Source organism: Physeter macrocephalus, chromosome 5 (genome assembly GCF_002837175.3).
Source record: "Physeter macrocephalus isolate SW-GA chromosome 5, ASM283717v5, whole genome shotgun sequence".
Taxonomy (NCBI): domain Eukaryota; kingdom Metazoa; phylum Chordata; class Mammalia; order Artiodactyla; family Physeteridae; genus Physeter; species Physeter macrocephalus.
This window is the reverse complement of record NC_041218.1, coordinates 84,126,674-84,144,370: the sequence shown is the minus strand read 5'-3', so window position 1 is coordinate 84,144,370 and position 17,697 is coordinate 84,126,674. Positions and strand designations below refer to the sequence as shown.

At 38.8% G+C, this 17,697-nt stretch overlaps 1 protein-coding gene across 2 annotated transcripts in view; it reads right to left on the bottom strand.

The window, feature by feature from the left end:
- The window catches only part of HGF (hepatocyte growth factor), an 80,385-nt gene extending 63,225 nt beyond the window's left edge, over positions 1–17,160 (bottom strand). The window contains exons 1-3 of one of the 2 annotated variants that reach the window (XM_028489480.1): positions 17,024–17,160; positions 16,625–16,751; positions 8,853–9,018 (exon numbers count right to left, since the gene is read on the bottom strand). In XM_028489480.1, coding sequence (XP_028345281.1) covers positions 8,853–9,018; positions 16,625–16,712 — 254 coding nt within the window. In that variant the 5' untranslated portion in view covers positions 16,713–16,751; positions 17,024–17,160. Of the gene's footprint in view, positions 1–8,852; positions 9,019–16,624; positions 16,820–17,023 lie in introns of those variants that run through there. The other variant, XM_024115960.2, reaches the window with a different exon arrangement.
- Between the last annotated feature and the right edge of the window lie 537 nt (positions 17,161–17,697).

Genomic DNA, 17,697 nt, shown 5'->3' with positions numbered 1-17,697 from the left:
TTGTGTGTCCATACAAATTGTGAATTTTTTTGTTCTAGTTCTATGAAAAATGCCATTTGGATTCCTTTTATTTCCTTTTCTTCTCTGATTGCTGTGGCTAAAAATTCCAAAACTATGCTGAATAAGAGTGGTGAGATTGGGCAACCTTGTCTTTTTCCTGATCATAGTGGAAATGGTTTCAGTTTTTCACCACTGAGAACGATGTTGGCTGTGGGTTTGTCATATAAGGCCTTTATTATGTTGAGCTAAGTTCCCTCTATGCCTACTTTCTGGAGGGCTTCTATCATAAATGGGTGTTGAATTTCGTCAAAAGCTTTTTCTGCATCTATTGAGATGATCATATGGTTTTTCTCCTTCAGTTTGTTTATATGGTGTATCACATTGATTGATTTGCATATGTTGAAGAATCCTTGCATTCCTGGGATAAACCCCATTTGATCATGGTGTAGGATACTTTTATCTTCTCAAAGAACCAGCTTTTAGTTTTATTGATCTTTGCAATCGTTTCCTTCATTTCTTTTTCATTTATTTCCGATCTGATCTTTATGATTTATTTGCTTATACTAACTTTGGGGTTTTTTTGTTCTTCTTTCTCTAATTGCTTTAGGTGTAAGGGCAGGTTGTTTATTTGAGATTTTTCTTGTTCCTTGAGGTAGGATTGTATTGCTATAAACTTCCCTCTTAGAACTGCTTTTGCTTCATCCCATAGGTTTTGGGTCATAGTGTTTTCATTGTCATTTGTTTCTAGGTATTTTTTGATTTCCTCTTTGATTTCTTCAGTGATGTAATCCCTCATGATCCTTGTATTTCTGCAGTGCCAGTTGTTACTTCTCCTTTTTCATTTCTAATTCTACTGGTTTGAGTCTTTTCCCTTTTTTTCTTGAGTCTGGCTAATGGCTTATCTATTTTGTTTACCTTCTCAAAGAACCAGCTTTTAGTTTTATTGATCTTTGCAATCGTTTCCTTCATTTCTTTTTCATTTATTTCCGATCTGATCTTTATGATTTATTTGCTTATACTAACTTTGGGGTTTTTTTGTTCTTCTTTCTCTAATTGCTTTAGGTGTAAGGGCAGGTTGTTTATTTGAGATTTTTCTTGTTCCTTGAGGTAGGATTGTATTGCTATAAACTTCCCTCTTAGAACTGCTTTTGCTTCATCCCATAGGTTTTGGGTCATAGTGTTTTCATTGTCATTTGTTTCTAGGTATTTTTTGATTTCCTCTTTGATTTCTTCAGTGATCTCTTGGTTATTTAGTAGTGTATTGTTTAGCCTCCTTGTGATTGTATTTTTTACGGTTTTTTTCCTGTAATTGATATCTAGTCTCATAGCGGTATGGTCGGAAAAGATACTGGATACAATTTCAATCTTCTTAAATTTACCAAGGCTTGATTTGTGATCCGAGATGTGATCTATCCTGGAGAATGTTCCATGAGCACTTGAGAAGAAAGTGTATTCTGTTGTTTTTGGATGCAATGTCCTATAAATATCAGTTAAGTTCATCATGTTTAATGTGTCATTTAAAGCTTGTGTTTCCTTATTTATTTTCACTATGGATGACCTGTCCATTGGTGAAAGTGGGGTGTTAAAGTTCCCTACTATGATTGTGTTACTGTCGATTTCCCCTTTTATGGCTGTTAGCATTTGCCTTATGTATTGACGTGCTTCTATGTTGGGTGCATAAATGTTTACAATTGTTATATCTTCCTCTTGGAGTGATCCCTTGACCATCATGTAGTGTCCTTCTTTGTCTCTTGTAATAGTCTTTATTTTAAAGTCTATTTTGTCTGATATGAGAATTGCTACTCCAGCTTTCTTTTGATTTCCATTTGCATGGAATATCTTTTTCCATTCCCTCACTTTCAGTCTTTATGTGTCCCTAAGTCTGAAGTGGGTCTCTTGTAGACAGCATATATACAGGTCTTGTTTTTGTATCCATTCGGCCAGTCTATGTCTTTTGGTTGGAGCAGTTAATCCATTTATATTTAAGGTAATTATCAATATGTATGTTCCTATTACAATTTTCTTCATTGTTTTGGGTTTGTTATTGTAGGTCTTCTCCTTCTCTTGTGTTTCCTGCCTAGAGAAGTTCCTTTAGCATGTGTTGTAAAGCCGGTTTGGTGGTGCTGAATTCTCTTAGCTTTTGCTTGTCTGTAAAGGTTTTAATTTCTCCATCAAATATGAATGAGATCCTTGCTGGGTAGAGTAATCTTGGTGGTAGGTTTTTCCCTTTCATCACTTCAAATATGTCCTGCCACTCCCTTCTGGCTTGCAGAGTTTCTGCTGAAAGATCAGCTGTTAACCTTATGGGGATGCCCTTGTATGTTATTTGTTGCTTTTCTCTTGCTGCTTTTAATATTTTTTCTTTGTATTTAATTTTTGATAGTTTGATTAATATGTGTCTTGGCATGTTTCTCCTTTGATTTATCCTGTATGGAACTCTCTGCCCTTCCTGGACTTGATTGACTATTTCCTTTCCCATGTTAGGGAAGTTTTCATCTATAATCTCTTCAAATATTTTCTCAGACCCTTTCTTTTTTCTCTTCTTTTTCTGGGACCTCTATAATTCGAATGTTGGTGTATTTAATGTTGTCCCAGATGTCTCTGAGACTGTCCTCAATTCTTTTCATTCTTCTTTCTTTATTCTACTCTTTGGTAGTTATTTCCACTACTTCATCTTTCAGGTCACTTATCTGTTCTTCTGCCTCAGTTATTCTGCTATTGATTCCTTCTAGAGAATTTTTAATTTCATTTATCGTGTTGTTCATCATTGTTTGTTTGCTCTTTAGTTCTTCTAGGTCCTTGTTAAATGTTTCTTGTATCTTCTAAATTCTATTTCCAAGATTTTGGATCATCTTTACTATCATTACTCTGAATTCTTTTTCAGGTAGACTGCCTATTTCCTCTTCATTTGTTTGGTCTGATGGGTTTTTACCTTGCTCCTTCATCTGCTGTGTATTTCTCTGTCTTCTCATTTTGCTTAACTTACTGTGTTTGGGGTTTCCTCTTCACAGGCTTCAGGTTCGTAGTTCCAATTGTTTTTGCTGTCTGCCCCCAGTGGGTAAGGTTGGTTCAGTGGGTTGTGTAGGCTTCCTGGTAGAGGGGACTGGTGCCTGTGTTCTGATGGATGAGGCTGGATCTTGTCTTTCTGCTGGGCAGGACCACGTCCGGTGGTGTGTTTTGGGGTGTCTGTGAACTTATTATGATTTTAGGCAGTCTCTCTGATAATGGTTGGGGTGATGTTCCTGTCTTGCTAGTCATTTGGCATGGGGTGTCCAGCACTGTAGCTTGCTGGTCATTGAGTGGAGCTGGGTCTTAACATTGAGACAGAGATGTCTGGGAGAGCTCTCACTGAATGATATTATGAGTGGCCGGGAGGTCTCTGATGGACCAATGTCCTGAACTTGGCTCTCCCACCTCAAAGGCTCAGCCCTGACACCCAGCTGGAGCACCAAGACCCTGTCAACCACACGGCTCAGAAGAAAAGGGAGAAAAAAAAGAAGAAAGAAAGAAAAAAATAAAATAAAATAAATAAATTTATTAAAATAAAAAATTAAAAATATTATTAAAATACAAAAGTATTTAATAAAAAAAGAGAGCAACCAAACCAATAAACAAATCCACCAATGATAACAAGCACTAAAAACAAAACTAAGATAAACATAAAACCAAATCAGACACAGAAAGTAAACCCCAAGTCTACTGTTGCTCCCAAAATCCACCGCCTCAGTTTTGGGAACATTTGTTGGCTATTCAGGTGTTCCACAGATTCAGGGTTTATCAAGTTGCTTGTGGGGATTTAATCTGCTGCTCCTGAGGCTGCACGGAGAAATTTCCCTTTCTCTTCTTTGTTCGCACATCTCCTGGGGTTCAGCTTTGGTTTTGGCCCCACCTCTGCGTGTAGGTCGCCCTCAGGTGTCTGTTTCCCAATCAGACAGGACGGGGTTAAAGCAGCAGCTGATTAGGGTTCTCTTGCTCACTCAGGCCAGGGAGAGGGAGAAGTGTGGTGTCATAATTGGAATGCAGGGCGAGCCTGCTTCAGCAGAGGAGTGACATGGCAACAGCCTGAGGCATGCCATGTGTTCTTCTGGGGAAGTTGTCCCTGGTTCACAGGACCCTGGCAGTGGCGGGCTGATATATATAATATTATATATATAATATATATAATATTATATATATATATATAAAGGAAGAGAGCAACCAAATCAATAAACAAATCTACCAGTGATAATCTCCAAATACTAAACTAAGATAAACATAAAACTAGAAACAAATTTGAGTCAGAATGCAAACCCCAAGTCTACAGTTGCTCCCAAAGTCCACCGCCTCAGTTTTGGGGTGATTCGTTGTCTATTAAGGTATTCCACAGATGCAGGGTACATCAGGTTGATTGTAGAGATTTAATCCTCTGCTCCTGAGGCTGCACAGAGAAATTTCCCTTTCTCTTCTTTGCTCGCACAGCTCCTGGGGTTCAGTTTTGGATTTGGCCCCGCCTCTGCGTGTAGGTCGCCTGAGGGCATCTGTTCTTCGCTCAGACAGGACGGCGTTAAAGGAGCAGCTGATTCGGGGGCTCTGGCTCTCACGCCTGCCTCCGGTGTCCACGCTGATAGCCGCGGCTCGCGCCCGTCTCTGGAGCTCGTTTAGGCGGTGCTCTGAATCCCCTCTCCTCGCACACTCCGAAACAATGGTCTCTTGCCTCTTAGGCAGGTCCAGACTTTTCCCCTGACTGCCTCCCGGCTAGCTGTGGCGCACTAGCCCCCTTCAGGCTGTGTTCACGCCGCCAACCCCAGTCCTCTCCCTGCGATCCGACCTCCGAAGCCCGAGCCTCAGCTCCCAGCCCCCACCCATCCTGGAGGGTTAGCACACAAGCCTCTCGGGCTGGTGAGTGCTGGTCGGCTCTGATCCTCTGCACGGGAATCTCTCTTCTTTGCCCTCCGCACCCCTGTTGCTGCGCTCTCCTCCGTGGCTCTGAAGCTCCCCCGTCCGCCACCTGCAGTCTCCGCCCGCGAAGGGGCTTCCTAGTGTGTGGGAACTATTCCTACTTCACTGCTCCCTCCCCGAGGTGCAGGTCCCGTCCCTATTCTTTTGTCTCTGGTTTTTCTTTTTTCTTTTGCCCTACCCAGGTACGTGGGGAGTGTCCTGCCTTTTGAGAAGTGTGAGGTCTTCTGCCAGCGTTCAGTGGGTGTTCTGTAGGAGTTGTTCCACATGTAGATGTATTTTTTTTTTTTTTTGTGGTATGCGGGCCTCCCTCTGTTGTGGCCTCTCCCATTGCGGAGCACAGGCTCCGGACGCGCAGGCTCAGCGGCCATGGCTCACGGGCCCAGCCGCTCCGCGGCATGTGGGATCCTCCCAGACCGGGACGCGAACCCGGTTCCCCTGCATCGGCAGGCGGACGCGCAACCACTGCGCCACCAGGGAAGCCCGTAGATGTATTTTTGATGTATTTTTGGGGAGGAGGGTGATCTCCGCGTCTTACTCCTCCGCCATCTTGAAGGTCCTCCTCCAGATCATATATTTTTGAAAGCACATAATTTTCTTATAATTTTATGTAGTTCAAATTAGTCATTTATTTCTTAACATTGTAACAACTTTTAAGTAATTTTAAATAAGGGGAAATAACTTTTATAAAACAAATATTAAAAAGATGTTATAAAATTAAAATATTTTAACTATTATTTTATATTTTTACATAGTACATTTTATTCTATATCTAAATAACTTCAAAAATTATATGTATAAACTTTGTGATTTGATTTACACGTAGACATTTTGAAATGTCCACCTACAAGAATATTTAACAGCTGAAATAGTATTAATGAACAAATATAAAAGTATTTTTGCAACTGTGGCAGAATAACTTGATAAGAGAAAAACTGGCTAATAATATATTTGAATTTTGATCTGGTAGGTAGTAAACTTATGCAATACATGTAAAATTTCCTATTTCCCTGTTGTAGGGTGTTGGGGGGAGAGAGTTAAATAACCTTGAAAGCACAGTAGTTAGATAAAGAATACATATGAAGATAACAACTAAACGAACATCTAAAAAGAAATTTTAAAATTACAGACTCAAATACCTACCACTTAACATTAAAATAAAAATGTACCACACATATATAAACTACTACCTTTTTTTCAGTAATATGGCTTTGACATGAGATTGCCTTGCAAGTGACTCATGAGCCCCATCAGGAACATGTGAGATTTGCTTCTGTGAATACAAAGGTGATTCCATCTGGAAAGTGGGTGACAGGGTTTCCAGTTTGCTGTTTTCATTCACCCTTTTCTCTCATTCCATTACAATTCCATATACTCTCAGAAAACTGTATTTGCTTGTATTATTTTACACCTCCATATGGACTGGATCCAAGCTGACAAATTCCATGAGTTGCATATCGTCTTTTAAGTTTGACTTTAGGAGTCTTTCTCTTAGCTTTATTTTAACTATCATCTTCCTTTCAATAATTTATTTTGTTGAGATGTTTATGGCAGAAGGGCAATTCCAGTACCGGTTACTCAGTCATGGTTAGAAATTTTCATCTCTTGAGTCAGTTCAGGTACAGTAATTTTTTTTTTTTTTTTTTGTGGTATGCGGGCCTCACACTGTTGTGGCCTCTCCCGTTGCGGAGCACAGGCTCCAGACGCGCAGGCCCGGCAGCCATGGCCCACGGGCCCAGCCGCTCCGCGGCACGTGGGATCCTCCCAGACCAGGGCGCAAACCCGCCGGTTCCCCCGCATCGGCAGGCGGACGCGCAACCACTGCGCCACCAGGGAAGCCCCAGTAATTTTTTGAAATGCTTAAAATCAGGCATTCTGGTCATCTTTCTCATCCAGCAAAAAACAACTTCAGTCTCTATAAAGTCAATATTGTTGATACCTTCTCAAGAGGAAACAAAATTTGAGACCTCTACTTCATGCCCACTTAGTCACAGATGCTTTCACAAAGCATTGTTGGTATTTTCCAAACATTTTAGTGTGTTTGCCATTGTTTTTCAATGATTCTAGTTCATGTAACAAGTCCTCAAAAAGATCTTTAATTCATTAAGAACCTACTTTCAGAGTATCACAAGTATGTCCATTCAATTCTGAATAAGTAATGTATTTAGTGATTCCAAATAAGTATGTATATATATTTAGGATACACAAGTGTGAAGGATGACACCATTTCTGAGCAGAGAACTTTAGCTGTACCATTGGTATTACTACATGTGGTTTTCTGCACAGGTTGCCATAAATTTGGAGACTAAATATAACTCAACCAGAATATGGTTGAAAAGCATGAAACCTCATATACATGGGATATGTAAAGTTTTATTAATCTGGTCACATGTGTTTTCCAATGCAGCAAAATCATTTTAGTTTCTCCTAAATAAAACAAAGGGAAAGCTGTTTTGTTTTGGTTTTTTTCTAGGCATAAGGCTGACTAATGTGAAAATCGAGGCTTAGCAATACTTTCCTTACTTGTGGATCCAGGAGAGTGTATTTTCAGATTCAAAGTTAAAAATCAACAATGAGATGTGGTTCTCCCATTCCCTTTGCCCTGCCCTTCTAACCCTGAAAGGGGAAAATACAATAAATCCAACCTCGTCAATTGCCAGAAGAACATCTCCATAAATCTACACAGCTGAGATGCTGATTGAGAGTAGTTTTCTCTAATCTATTTTTTTTTAATCTCAAGGCTTTTCTAGGAAAGTCAGGGAAAGAAGGAATTATCATAGGAATTACTTGCAAAGTTAATTCCTCACTCCCAGTGCCAGGAAATATCTCCCTGAAAGTGGCAGTTTGGCTATAAAAATACTTCCAGAGGAGATCTAAATGAATAGAAAAGAGATAGTCTCTCCTCCTGTGAAATCTATTGAAGACCTCCTCTAACCATGTCCTTTCTCCTCAGGCCCATAACACTTATTTCTCTGAGAAAGGCAAGACGAATTTAGGACCTCTTGCCATGACATTACTAAAATCTGTGTTCACATTATGTGTTAACCACCCAAATGTAATAGAGTAGAATTCAAAAGTGACAGGATGCCATGTGCACTCCTGTTAAAGTGGGATGAAACAGGGAATAAAAAGGTGGAAAGTAAGTGTGGGGAGGGAATATTTATGAAGAACTAGGAAATGCATTTTCTTCTGGCAATTTGGAAAACTACTCAGATGAAATTGTCACCTTCATGGCCCCAAAACTCCAAGTTTTATCCTCTGGCATACTGGCAAAGTTGTAAGGAATTTTTCCCTGGGAGGTCACAGAGAAACTTTCAAAAGATAAGAAAACTCTCCATTTGAGTCCCCTTATGCCTCTTTGAATTGCCCCATCACTTCTCACCTAAAACTTCATCATCACTACCAGCTAACTTCTTTTAAACAGCCTCTGCTGCTGACACCAATCCCTCTAGTTTTTTTTAATCTAGTTATCTCAATGTTTTTTATTTACATCCCTAAAGACAATGATACAAGTTGCAGTAAGTTTTGGTTGTTGGCCAACTTCTATTCTGAAAATTCCTCCACTCCTCTTGTAAGAAAAAAAAAAAAGTTTACTCTGAAGAGAATATTGTAAAATATTAGAGAGATAAAAAGTTAATCTAATTGAATTTTAGTTCCTAAAGTTCAGTTGTTCATAAGATGAGAAAATATAAATTCCATAACTAAAGCCACTGTGGATTCTAAAAGATCTCAGTTTATGTGTTCTCCCTTACTCATATTTACATTAAATGAGAGCTAAGTCTTCTGTTGCAATGAGTGAAAACTAAAATCAAGCTTACAATTTTAAGAGTACATTGCATTGAATACAAAAAAGATGATGATAATGAGTCCGTGCTATATTTGGAAAATTATTCTAAGAACGAAATGAAGCAACTTACTTGCAAGTGAATGGAAGTCCTTTATTCCTAATACATCTATTGGCACATTGGTCTGCAGTGTTCATTTTTTTTGTTTTTATCTTCAGTAATGGGTCTTCTTTAATTAGAGTAGTCTTTGCTGACTTTTTGAATTCATGAAGTGTGTTTCTTCTTTTCTTCTGTCCTTCTATTAATAATAATAATTTTTTAAAAACACAGGGGAAAAGCTTTTAAGGCTCATATAGAAAAAAATATCCCTAAGAATCATCTACAAGATAATGATTTTATCTGACAACATACCAGACCTCCAGGGCTTGGGGGGTGGAGTAATGTGGGTAATGATACTCTCAGATACTTAAGAGCAAGAGAGGAATAGTTAATCAGTGAAGAAAAAATAACTTCACATACAGAGTCATTCATCTACATTCTTTCAAATGAAGGATGCTTTTAAAAATTAGGACAGAGTTCACTCTTAAGAAATAAATAACATGGTATTCTCCAAATAGTATGAAAGGAAGTGCCAGGACATATCATATCATGCTCTATAATTAAATCTGTCATTTCCTTCTACAATTGGTCCTTATGTAAGTGATAGTACTAATTAGATAAGCCAATTCAATGACAAGTGAGAAACTTCTCACTACAAATGGTGCACTGGGTAAATTCTTCTGCCTTGTTCTTTAAAGTATTTCATACTATTCATATTTTAGCCCTTTCATTTCCTACATAAGTGTTTTCTGTGCTTTTTGGGCACTATTTCTCAGTATCACTGAAGTGCTTGTTTTGAAATCAAGCCAAATGTTGTAAATCAAATGTATGTAAAACTTCATCCTTTAATGTAGCAATATCATTTGTCTTCATCAAAGTATTCTACCAGGCTCCTAGATAGCATGAAGCCTCCTATTAAAAAGCTGAAGAGCAAAGCTAAAACATCCCAAGAGACTTAATCTTATGGATAACTTTAGAATATGAAGAACTTGCTTCTTCATTCTTAATTTGCCCAAAGTTACCTGGTTTCTAATGATAATCACCTCTTCACAATGAGGATCAAATTGTCTAAGAGATTGCAGCTGTTGTAGAACAAGGATGGACATAATTGTGCCCCTTCTCTGCCTGTCAATTCATTTGAATACCCTTATAACAAAGGCAGTAAATATACGTACATTTTTATTTTGTTTTGTTTTGTTTTTTTTGCGGTATGCGAGCCTCTCACTGCTGTGGCCTCTTCCGTTGCGGAGCACAGGCTCCGGACGCACAGGCTCAGCGGCCATGGCTCACGGGCCCAGCCGCTCCGCGGCACGTGGGATCCTCCCAGACCGGGGCACGAACCCGTGTCCCCTGCATCGGCAGGCGGATTCTCAACCACTGCGCCACCAGGGAAGCCCAATACGTTCATTTTTAAGATACGAAACCAAGACACGGGAAAATTCACGACTTACAAGATCTGATTGAAAATCCAGCTGCCTGGGTCAGAGCCCCCACTCTTAAACACGTATGAAGCCATCTCTCTTTAAGACTTGCTAAGAAAGCATGTGGAAATAACGGCTTGTAAACAGTTTCTGAAGATTTGGTTAAAGCTATCAGTAGAGAAATAACTTGGATGGCAGAACAGGAAATCACTTCCTGTCTTTAAACGTGGTGAAATGTGCCAAGAAAGGAGGGTGAAAATTTTTCTGTAGAAAATCTGGAAATATGGCTTAACAGAGTGAGGTACCAAGAATGGCATCAACTCTTAAGTCTGCCAGCAACCACTGGCTCCAGTTGTTTTATTAAACATGCAGATGCTACCCGTTAATATCTACCCTAACCTGAAGTCCACAGTAAATAAGAGAAAACATGAATTCCTCAAAATTTCTGGTTCTCTATAAAACTCCAGAACACTATCCGCAAAAGACTGGTACTATTTCTGTAATAATGCTTTCATTTTCTTTTCTTTTCTTTTCTTCAACTTTTCTTTGCCCTATAAGATGGAATGGCTGTGGTAGAACGGATATAATTTAAAAGACATTTTAACATAGAAATTCAGTCAACCAAATAATCCATCAACATGTTATTTATTGAGTGTGGACCAAATGCCTTGCATAACGTTGGCAGACTGATGATAATTCTGACATTCTTATTGACTTGCCAAGTGAATTTGTTTAATTACCTTAAATGCTAATATCCCATTACTCAATTTACAAAATGAAAGTTATATTATATTTGAACTAAAAGGAGCTATTTAAACTATAATCATTTGGAAATCAATTTGGGTTAAAAATGTTATGAATATGCAAAGTTTTAGTTTTGTTTTTGAAATTTCATCCTTTAATTTCTGGCATAAGAGAAGAAACCGTTATTCTCCCAAGCAAAGAAGTGGTATTATTCTTTTCAAATTTTGGTTTCTGCCACAGGACCATGTTAATGGGAGATAAGTTTCTCCACTAAGAGTTTCCGCTTCTTTTGACATTAGTGTGCTATTTCTTAGGTGCTGTGAAATGTTTCACAGCATAAACATCATCTGAATTCCTGTATAAATTGGAATACTTCTCAGAAACAAATAGTGGTTAATGGACGCAGAAAATCTATTCAAAAAACTATCTGCCAAAGTGAAAAATTGTGGTATATATATATATATATATATATACGTATATACGTATATATGTGTATATATACATATATGTAAAATAAATTCAATTAACTAAAAGTATAGAATTAAAATTGGCCTAATGTATTATCTATTTATTACCTATGTTTCAGTGTGATATATATATATATACGTATATATGTGTATATATACATATATATAAAATAAATTCAATTAACTAAAAGTATAGAATTAAAATTGGCCTAATGTATTATCTATTTATTACCTATGTTTCAGTGTGAGAGAAGAACATAAAACTAAATTTTAAAAGTCTAAGACAAACATAGAGTTCAGACATGTATTTTACCAATTATCAAATAAAATAGAATACCTGGTCAATGCTCTGGTTTCTTTTCTCAGAACCATACAACATGAAGGAAGGCACTGAGGATGACTAGAGAAAAGTGGTTTCTGTGGGATCGTTGATTATATTTAATTCTGCAGTTCCTCAGCTGTCCTATTGAAATGTGTTAATGCCTGGCTGTACCTCATAAAAAGAGTCTACTCTTGTTTGCTGATAAACTTTCGATCACTACCTTTCATCTAAAGATCAAAAAGTATCCTGAAAAGCAAATAAATCTATGATTTCCCTTTACTAGATAATAAATAGGAGAGAAAAGCTTGTCTGGGGCTACAAATCTAATCAGGGGCAATCAGAACCAGATACTAAGATTCCTCTTTATTTCTCATGATTTAGAAGCTTTCCCTTATAATTCAGTCATATCATTAGGTCAGTAACTAATTATTCAAAAATGCGAAGTTCAAGCTAGTTGTACGTCATGTAATCCACACATCAATAAAATTAATTCCTTCTTCAATAAAAGAAAAATTCAAAACAGAAGTCATTCAAAAACAGCATCTGAAAATAAAATTCCTTTGCTGAAAATACTTTTAACTTTCTCTTCCATATGTATTAACAACTGATGCTTGTTTTAACAACAGTTAAAAGGCAAGCTTAATTTGGGAAGAAACTCAAAAATATCTTTGGATCAGATTTTTCCCTACTATTTTTTGTGCGTGACTGCTAGTTGAAGTTTATAAACAAAACATTGAAATGAAATCAAAGGGTAAGAGATCACTGCAACTTTGTCATGCTTTCTTATATTTTAAACTGCAACTCCTTTTCTCTCTTCCCTCAGTATGGGAAAACATTCTGTAGCTATATTTCCTGAAGAAACCAAAGTCCCTATTTTAAAACTGAAATCATTAGGCTGTTGGTGAAAAGCTACAAACAGAAAGTAGGGTCAAATGTATCAAGGTGCTTGAAGAAAGACACATTTCTCCCTCTGGTCCCTGGGCCTCACACTCATTTCTCTCAGTACCTCATATATTTTCTTCTCTGTATGGACTAACCATTGACTTCAAAGAAAAATCATGCAAAGGAAAGGATTTGCAGGGTGTGGAAAGAAGCAGGAATCTGGCTCCACATATTCTGAGAAATCTACCCACATGATTAGTGATTAACAGCTTGAAGTGGCAAGATGTTAAGATGAAAGTACACAAATAATTAATGGAAGGGAATGGTGGTGACTGGAGATTTACTTCCCAAAGGCAAAAATCATAAATACAAGTCCAAATCTTCATTTCTATTATCTAGGACTTGGGTTTCACAAGTGGACAACTTTCATCCCTTCTTTAGAGAAGGGAACAATGTCATAAATAAAGATGTCAAGAAGGGATCAAGTCAGATTTAAATCAAATGTTGGTATTTGAGAAGCAAGCAGCATAAGTATCTCTTCCAAAAAGATTTGCAAAAGAAATGATGTTCAGTGTGAGAATAGGGACCTCCCTAGACACTTCCCTCCTTCTACTTCCACGCCACTTCCTCATTCATCCTCCTCCTGGTCTCTTCCTTCACTGTCTGTTTCTGCCTGCAGCTCTCCTCCACACACCAACTAAAACAACCACACTTCAGTCAGGTATCTTGTCAACTCAAAACCTTCCACTGTGACCCATAATGTTTAAAATAGTGTAATTTAGCTTGATATTCAAGCATACATGCTAGTCTATCTTACTTTTCCAGACCCAGGCCATACTCCTCCTCCTCAGGTACTCAGTACACCAGCCCTACATGATTGCCTGCCCTTATACTTTCTCCCTTCAGTACCTTCAGCCACTTTGTGTTCCCCTGACTTAAGTACTGACCGTACTACTACCTGTATTTTCACACTCAACTTGAGTATTGCATACTCCCTAAACCTGGTTTGATCCTCTAAGCTAGAAATGAACTCTCAACCATAACATAATAATACTTCTAACACAGAATTGTTCTTATATTACTTAGCAAAATGGATTTTTTAAAGTGAGTTTCAGTTGATTTCACTGCTGCTGTATTCAATATAAATAAAAGGGAACAATGCACATTGAATATTTCATTCACATAGATTTGGGTAGGAATCTCAGCTCTATCCATTATGGAAGGTAATAAGAAAAAAAAATTAAGTTCTTTAACTTCAGTTTCCTCATGTAAGATGAGTCAATCCAATAATGCCAATCTTATTAGAATTAAATAAGCTTTGTTTTAGAACTTGGTCCATAACAGTCACTCAACAAATGTAGGTTTCATCTTCAAAAAATCTACAAACAATAAATGCTGGAGAGGGTGTGGTGAAAAGGGAACCCTTTTGCACTGTTGGTGGGAATGTAAATTGATGCAGCCACTATGGAGAACAGTATGGAGGTTCCTCAAAAAACTAAAAATAGAGCTATCATATGAGCCAGCAATCCCACTACTGGGCATATACCCTGGGAAAACCATAATTCAAAAAGAGTCATGTACCACAATGTTCATTGCAGCACTAATTACCATAGCCAAGACATGGAATCAACCTAAGTGTCCACTGACAGATAAATGGATAAAGAAGATGTGGCACATATATACAATGGAATATTACTCAGCCATAAAAAGAAATGAAATTGAGTTATTTGTAGTGAGGTAGATGGAATGTTAAAAAACAATGAAGGTATTGGGGTGGAGAGTCAGTAAAAGAAACAAAACAAAACAAAAAAAACAAATGTAGGTTTCTTTCTCACATGTTCATCTGTATATCTCCCACAGGCTCCTTGATAGTAGGTGCTCATTTAATGTTTTGTTGTTGTTGCTAGTGGGGATTGGATATTTGTATCCAGTGTAGGTGGGAGTGGACAGAGGATAATCCTATGTAAACCAATTCCTATAAAGATGGCTTGGGTCTATTATATTGAACATTTCTTTAAGTTTTTTGAAACTTTTCTAAAAATATCTCCATAATATGTTCTGCTCATAACTGGTTGTCACCTCATTATAGTATCCACTTCTTTTTAAATATTGTCTTATTTCACAATAGGTAAAAAAGCAGACTCATAAGCTAAATCAAAAAGTATAACCGAAGCAAGTAACAACAAAATTCTAAATGTTCAATGTTAGATGATATAAAAAAGAACAGACTTTCTTTGTATGTTCTAAGAGGACTATCCATGTTTTCCACTTTGAAGGAAGTTATTTTTTTTTAAACTATCAAAATAAAGTTGCCACCCAGACAAAGGCAGACCCTCTTTTGTTAACAATTTTAGCATTATCCACTTTAGGAATTATTCTATTACTTGTAATTCCCAACTGGCCCCTCCTTGCCTGCAGCATACTCTTGGGCTGCATTCCCCCTAGCCTCAGGAAACGCAGTCATTTCAACATTAGCCAAAATGAAATATAATTACAAATGTATATCTCCTGCCAAAACTTCGCAATGCATGCCAAAAACAAATAGACATTGTCTATGGTTGATCTACTGTTTGGGTTTTCCACACTGTGTTCCCCATGCATAAGCACAGATGATTCCAGGTAACCATATTCTACTCCAGCCCATCAACATTTTGATCTTTGAAAATGAAAGTCCTCAAAATATTAGCTGTCATTGCAATTTATACTCAGAATCCCACAAACCAGCAATGTCATATAAGAATCAATTTTAACATGACCCATCTCAAAGGTGACAACCTGCTAGATTGAACTTTTTTTTTCACCTCTTCAGAAATCTAACATAAATGTTCTCGAACTGACACTTCCCACACAGTGTTGTTTTCCAAAAGGGGCCCATCACAAAATCGAAGAAAGCCAGGTGGGACTGATTTTCCTCATCATTTTGCAAATTCTTGGTGTTTTCAACCTTGTATTACATTGGAAACTAGATTGGAGGTCTGATAAATGTCATATTTAACTTATCTCAAAAGATATAACTGAGATATATCTCAGTTCTCTGTCTTATATTATTTTAAAAAAACTATGTCTACTGTCTGGGCATTTATTCCGTCCTTTTATTCCGCTGTGCCCCCCTATGATGCTCACTACCTTCTCCCGTTGGCATCCCAGCCAAGACAATGATAATACAACCAAATACAGATGTTTCCTCTTGCCCTGATAACAACAGAAAACTTCCCAAAGCAGCAAATGAAACCTCTAAACTGCCAGGCAATATGAACTCCCAAGCAGCTCCTTCCCAACCTGTAAGTTCTGGGGAGAAAATGGGAGGCTGAAAGGAGCAGTTCTACAGCTATAATCAGAGTCACACAATTTTTGCCTCCTTGGCCCTGCAGTTTCAAAAGGGCAGGCATCCATACCCAGAAAGAATGAGACCTTAGGAGAGAGGCTTTCTCTTTCATTTTTATAACATGCATATGTTCAGAGTTTAATCTGCCTTCTCCAAATGAAAACCTGTATTAAGTCATAATTCGTCCCTGAATGTTGACTGTGTGATGTGGGGTAGTGGATTGTCATGGAAAATTGTCCTCTGGAAAAAAAAAAAAAAAAAAAAAACATGTCCCTGCTGTACTGACCATCCCTTTCCTCCCTCTCTTCAGCTTTAAATTTATCCAAACCAGCAAAGTGCAGCCAGTGTTAGCATCTCGCTCCCGCCCCACCATCCCTGACTCTCAGGCTAAGTGAGAGGGCGCTGGATCCATGGGGAGGGGGATGGAAACACCAGAGGGGATGCTAAGTATCTTTCTAAATGCTTTTCAAACAGAAAGAGAACGTCCAAAGAAAGCTAAATGAGAGATTTAGAAAACCCATACCACATACAGAGTTAAAGAAGGATGCTGGGGATAGGGTAAAGAGAGAGCGTTAGGAAAAGGAAAGGTTAGCAAGAGACAGTTAAAGAATCATAATAAAAAGGAAGAAAAAGGGAAAACTAACCTGCATAGGGGGTGGCAATGGGAAGCCGGAGGAGGTGGAGGAGGACGTGCTGCAGCAGTAAGGCTGGCAGGAGTTTGGTCACCCACATGGTGCTGCTGGGTGTGCTGGCGGATCCCACTGGCGATGCCTGGGTGAGAGAATCCTGTTCCGACTCAGTGCCCAGAAGAGCCCGTCGGCTCTGAGCTGCTTTTTTATTGCGATGAGCTAAGTTTGTTGTGTGATTAACTGGAAAGATCTAGGTCTGAACTCCCTCTTACGGTAAGAAACTGTTTAACAACAGCCCCTTTACTCTCTTCCACCCCCCCTCCTTGCCTCGCCACCCCCCACCCCCCAACAGCACCAAACAGATCGCAGCTCCCCCACGACCCCACCCCCACTCTGCTGAGGAAAGAGACTTACAAAGAGAAGGTCACCTGGCCTGAGGCCAGCTTCAATTTGGAAGTTGGAGCTCCAGATCTCAGTGGCTCCTATCCGAGCAGGGAAGGGAGGAGCAAGGCTCAGCCCAATAGCTAAATCAAGGCACAGGCAGAGGACCAATTCGCTAAATTTAAACAGGAAAATACACGTGTTTACATCTCTATTTGGGAAAAGAGGAAGGGGAAGCAGCATAAGAAGAAAGCAAAGCACTGCCTTTCTGTCAAATGTGCGTCAGCTCCTAATCTCTCTAGTTTCACTACTAGAGCAATCCAGGGATTCCAAACACGGACACAGGCTCCCCAGGTGGTCAGAGCCCGGGAAGGAGCGGGGAGGCAGGCTGGCAGGCAGAGCGCAGACAGGTCCAGCCCAGATAGCAAGAGGTCCGGTGAGAAAAGGGTATGTTAGCGTGGGGTAAAAATAAATAAACAAGCAAGACAAGAGCACCCACAGTGTCAGGCAGGAAAATTGCCCAATGGGCTCAAAGCACGTAGCTTTTTTCAGAAGCTGAGCTAAGCTCCCCAGTCACCACAAAGGTACCAAAAGCACATCGAAGAAATTTGTCTGATTTGGGGTCTGTGATAAAATCTGGTCATGCACTCTTCTTAAAATGTCTAAGACATTGGGATTACCCACTGCCTCTCCCTGACAGATAAATG